Source organism: Siphateles boraxobius, unplaced genomic scaffold, assembly GCF_051911475.1.
Source record: "Siphateles boraxobius isolate OS27281-9 unplaced genomic scaffold, OSU_SipBor_1 9, whole genome shotgun sequence".
Lineage (NCBI taxonomy): Eukaryota > Metazoa > Chordata > Actinopteri > Cypriniformes > Leuciscidae > Siphateles > Siphateles boraxobius.
Genome location: NW_027509219.1, coordinates 9244082 through 9249704, shown reverse-complemented (window position 1 = coordinate 9249704; position 5623 = coordinate 9244082). Strand labels below are relative to the sequence as shown.

The window sequence follows — 5623 nt, the reverse complement described above, 5'->3', positions numbered from 1 at the left end:
ATACCTCATTAAATATTCTTGCACTTGTACAATCACAATTCCCTTCACGTCTGAGTTACGAGATTTTAGAAACTGTTGAAGAATTTCCTTATTAGCGTTTCCTCAATTTACTCCCTCAGACTTTGAAATTAATCACTGTAGGCCTTCGAAGCTCAGATAAAAGCTTAATAGTTCACACGAAAATAAAGATAAATATGTCATTTTTTACTCACTCTTGTTGTTTCAAACCTGCATGAGTTTATTTCTTCTGTTGAACATAAAATAAGATATTTTAAGAAATGTTGGTTGACGACACCCATTGACTTCCAAAGTAGGCCATTATTTTCCTACAATGGAAGTCAATGGCTACCATCAACTGTTTGATTACCAACATTCTTTAAATTATCTTCTTTTGTGTTTAATAGAATAAACAAACTCATACATGTTTGGAACAACTTGAGGGTGAGTAAGTGATTAATCATTTTTCATTTTTGGAAAAGGACACAAATAGAAAACAACAGTGAGTAATAATTTTAAAGCCAATTAGTCATCTTTCAGATTAGCACACTTTGCTCCAGAACGGTTTTAAACCTTCTGCCGAGGCCAGTCTTGTCAGTACTCAATATTATTGGCGTTATGTTCTTTCTCTGTTCTCATTGAGCATCTCAGTGTTTGTCCCATCTCTAAAGTACCACACTCTTGATAGGATAATGCTTGTATCAATAAAAAAAGGCTCACTTTTGATTGGCTTTATTTCTTGTGGAGGATGCCGATTTACATAGCCTTTTACATAGAAACTGAAGTTACGTAATTGACAAATGAAAACGACGGGTAACCTGGGACTTTTCTCACTGAGATCACATACATGATACAGAAAGATTAAAAATAAAAAAAAATAAAAAAAATCTTGTGGCATTTTTTCCCCAAACCTTTATTTTGCATCAGGTCATTGATAAGGCACAATCTTAACATCTATAGGAAATATATTACTGAAAACGCTACAATTTTTTAAAAATCTTTTTCATATTGAAGTGAGTGACAAAAATATAAATACTCGTGTTATTTTTAAAATCACCTTTTTATACTTCGAGTTGATAGTCAAAACTATCATGCTTCCATTGTAATGTCGAACATTGAAAAGGAGATTTTAATAATAACAATAATAATTAGGATAACACTGAATTTATACTGACCCTCAGAAGCTAGGCCTACCCAGAGGCAAAGAAAATTGTTCATGCAAATATCACAATGTCACATGAAGCCATTATGCACAAAGAAGCCAAATTTCCTTTTCTTTGTAAAGAGAAAACACATATTACATACAGATTGCCAACATTGAGTAGGCCACAAATTTAATTTATTATTTGACAAGATTTTTTGTTGTTGTAGTTTCAAATGACACCCAAAACTTCTGAAATCATAGCACATAAAACTGTAATAATGACACGATGGTGATCACTTTATATTCTTTAGCAATATGTGGTATTTAAATATTGATCTTTTTTTAGGGAGATTTCTAGCTTGAAGGGTAAAAGACAAACGGGAGGCTACGCAATATCAAATAAGATAATCTTAAAAAGGTTAAACTGTGAGCTTCTTTGGCATACAAACATCCCTGAATACAATTTTAAAGTTATCCATTTTAACTGTAAGCTAAAGGCAGGTAATATTATGTTTTGCTTGTGACTCCATCATCATTTGAGAGACATCTAAAAATACTGGCACTGCAGTCAGATTCTGATAGCTTATGGGCCTTGGGGATCTGAATTCGCCATTGGCTTTAGGTTGGGCGTGTCCATTATTTGTTTTCATGAGAAAAAGTACTTTTAACACTGCTGTAAAACAAAATACCTATTTAAATAATATTGTATATTGCAAAGTCTTTGTTATCCGACAACAAAACTTTGCATTTGCTTCAGAAGGAGTACAAACAATTCCCGGGAGATGAGTGATTCTTGTTGTTAAACATTTGTGGGATGAACAATGATTGGAAGCAAAAGTGTTATTAAAAAAAAAAGTGTGATGGACGTGATGTGCTTTTAGACTAAAAACAGAGTTTATAGAACCGATTAGGCCATCAATCCTCTGTAAAATACTGATACCGCACAATTGCATAATGACAACAACAATTACATAAAAAAATTTATACTGATATGTATAATATAAATATGTTATTATTTATAAAGAAAATACGTCAAATGCTGTATGCATAACCTGAACCAAGTGCTAAAAAGCCCATGTTACACATGGTACTACAACAGAACATGTATGAACAAACACTTGCCCTTCCTTATCAAATCCCTTAGTAACTCTGGAGTGGCATCTGAAGAAGCTGGCACTTTTTTATATATAATTTGTCCATCAACAGCATTCATTATCAGTGCATTTGATCAATGGCAGGAATGACCCAATAGAGGGCACTATGAAGCAACGGTTTCCAAATGGTTCCTATTCTCTAAAAAAAAAAATGAATACAAAAGCTCATGTTCTGCTGAACAACATCAGAAGAACAAGAATGAAATTCCCAGCTCCAATTAACATGGAAGGAATTGTTAGGGATGGATGCTCATCTGTGGCAAGTGTTTGTTTTCTATATTTGTGTCGGACTGATGCCAAGAGCTGCTTATTAGTGCCAGAGAGTTGAATTAACACTGTAATAGTCAAACAATACAAACATAACACTTAATGTACATTCTTACAGACATGTAAATGAAATAGCATTAAAAAAACGTATATAAAAACACAACAGACAAAGACACAAAGGAAACAAATTAAGGGAACAAGCACACAATCCTCCATCCTGATCAATATGCATAGTCAGAAACATAAAGATCAAAACAGCTGAACTTTATGTTCATATCCCTTGGCATATTCGATATTAAAATATTCATTGCATTCAAACAGTTTGTTAGATTAAGTGGTATTACAAGCAAACAAAAGCATGCCAAATGATTTTGCATATTTTGCGACACCAACTCCTCCACCAATCTCTTTTTAGAGGAGTCAGGTTTTGCATACACACGCCTTCTCTTTCTTCATATATAACTCTTCATATAACCTCTCCTTATTAGCATGCTTAGCATTAGCTTTTTGCATGTTGGACGGTTCCAAGACCACAAAACACTTTTGAAACTTACAAATATAGGCGATTTAACAATAAAGGAGCCAAATGGTTCTCTACCCTGCTAATAAAAAAACAAATCTGAACCAGCTTAAGCTGCAGTGTTGTAGTACTCGTGACTGGACAAGACCAGACCAAGTTGAGATAGACCTGAAGAGGGTCTGAACAATTCAAACAGTGTATGCTTTTCTTTAGGGTGAATAAAGCCTGGATTTGCATCAGTGTCACAAGGACTGGAGTCCAGAGACACAGCAGATATGTCAGATTTGTCGAAGTGTTGTAGTACTGGAGACCAGCTTTGGTGTCCGAGTCAAGAACATATGAAAATATGGAGGCAGACTCATCCGGTCTTAAGTTCTACAACACTACTAAGCTGGTTTACTGGTGTTAGTTGGTTTAGCTGGCCTGGCTAAGCTGGTGTTTAGTTGGGAGGAAAAAGTGTCCAAAATTCCCTTAAAACCAACAGACCAACTAAGACCAGCAAACCATTTTAAGCTACTGTAGTTTATTCAGCAGGGTTGTGGAGAAAGAAATCCATGCTTTGGCTCTTAGCATACAGGTCACACCTTCAAGAAACCTTCAAATGTGTTTCAACTCTAACCGCAGCTCATTATTATACAGTTGTCTCACTCTTCCATACCCTGCTCTTCATACCAACCGAACCCTGTGATTGGTCTGTTCCGCTAGTGTCCAGTTCCAGCACAGATCCCTTTAGTGTTCCATTTGGTGCTGAAACTGTCGACAATGAGGGCGTCGCAGTGACATTTGATGTCACGTTTAGTGGGAACGAGCTCCGCTTCGACTCTTTCTCAGTTGTGGCAGCCATTTTAAGATTGTCTTTGCTAGCACTACGGCGTTGAGCGTTCTGCTGCATGGCGGCCCTACTTGCCACAGAAGGCAACAGTGGAAAAGGTTTTCTACCTCCGCTACTACCTCCATCACTTCCTTCCGAAGGGCTTGTCACTAGTCCCTCCCCTCTGTGCCGTCCATTGGTCAGAAGGCCGTTCTGGCTCTCTGAATGGCTATTCCGTAGACTTCCATTCTCGCTGGAAGCATGTTTGTGTAGGAGGTGGATGTTTGATTGATCTGTCCCAGAGGGTCCCAAAGCACCCATGCTACCTCCTCCACCCGCTCTGAGAGCTTTGAGGCGGTAGTGCCCTCTAGCGTCCCCTCTGTGATAGTACTGGGTATTGCCACCCTTGGTTCTACTACAAACCTTCCTCCTTTGAGGTTGCTGGACAGGCAGTAGAGTGGGCAGCAGGTTGTTGGCCGGTTTGTTGTTCTCCGTGTTTGTGCTTGTGTTGGTATTACTTCCCGTCTGTGCCCGGGCTGCGTTGTTCACATTGTCTTGCGTCACTTGAAGGAGGTTGGTGAGTTTGCAATGCCCAGCAGCAATGCTTGTCGTTCCACTTTGAGTAGATGACGACCTGGCAGAAGAAGAGTAATTGTTGGGGTCCGTCGGTGGGTGGCATCCTATAAAAATTTGGGAGCCCCTTTCTGAGGCACTCTGGACACCTACAGTAGCAGTGCAGGGATGGGAATAGGCTGGCATGGGTTGGGAGCGACGGTACCCGGGGCAACACCCTAGCCAGGCTGCTTGGACATCCAAACGCTTGAAACAGTGATGGAGCACCAGGAAGATCCCTAATCCGGTAGCTGTTCCTCCATACAGGCAGCTGAAGAGTTTCCGTTCTCTATCCACGTGCCAAACAGCCATAGCGCCACAGCACCACAGCCCCAAAAACACAAACTGTGTCGCCACCAGCGCCAAACATTGGACCTTCAATGAGTACTGGTCCTCCACTATCGTCCCAGCATGCACTGGGCTGACAGAGTCCGTTGAGAGAAGACTAGTGCTGCCACTGAGTGCTGGTTGACTCTCTGGCAAGGTTGAGGGGTCAGAGGCGGAACATGGAGGATCTTTGGACTCCTGGAAGTTTCGGTGCCTCAGGCAGAAAACAGTGCACAGGAAGTAGATCCAGGTCACCAGAATGATCAATCCAGCTGGAATGTAGAAAGCCCCGAAACTGGGTTGCCATACCAACCAGCAGCTGCAGAAAGGTCAAGAGCAGAGAAAAAGGTCAGAGAGGGTAAAGGCGGTGATCAGTCAAATAACAAAAACACAAAGCAAGCTCTGTACAAAAACAGACACTTTTTAAAGAGCCTGTAAAGGGGCGGCCCAGCATGAGTAATAAATCTGCAACAAGTATCAGACAGTAAGAGAAAGAACGGAAGCTAATAAAAAACTAAGAGAATGACCTTAGTCGATTTCTTTTTATTATTATTAAGTGTCGCCAGTCTATCTGTAGGACTGCGATATGACAAAAACAGCATAAAACCTGTAAAAAAATATCACACAGTGAAAATTAAATTAAATAATTTTAATTTCAGTGTAGCTAGATCCAGTACTGGATACAATGCTTGAGTTGTGCTGCTGTAAAGATTCTTATTATTGGTACTCAACACTGACAGAATTCATGGCAAAATACGGTATGTACTGAAATAGCAAATATTTAGTGAAAG

General features: G+C 39.4%; 1 protein-coding gene across 1 annotated transcript in view; it reads right to left on the bottom strand.

Moving 5' to 3' along the window:
• Positions 1 to 890: 890 nt before the first annotated feature.
• Positions 891 to 5623, bottom strand: part of adgra2 (adhesion G protein-coupled receptor A2) — an 85083-nt gene continuing 80350 nt past the window's right edge. The window contains exon 19 of the mRNA XM_077224468.1: positions 891 to 5151. Coding sequence (XP_077080583.1) covers positions 3714 to 5151 — 1438 coding nt within the window. The 3' untranslated portion in view covers positions 891 to 3713. The remainder of the gene's footprint in view (positions 5152 to 5623) is intronic.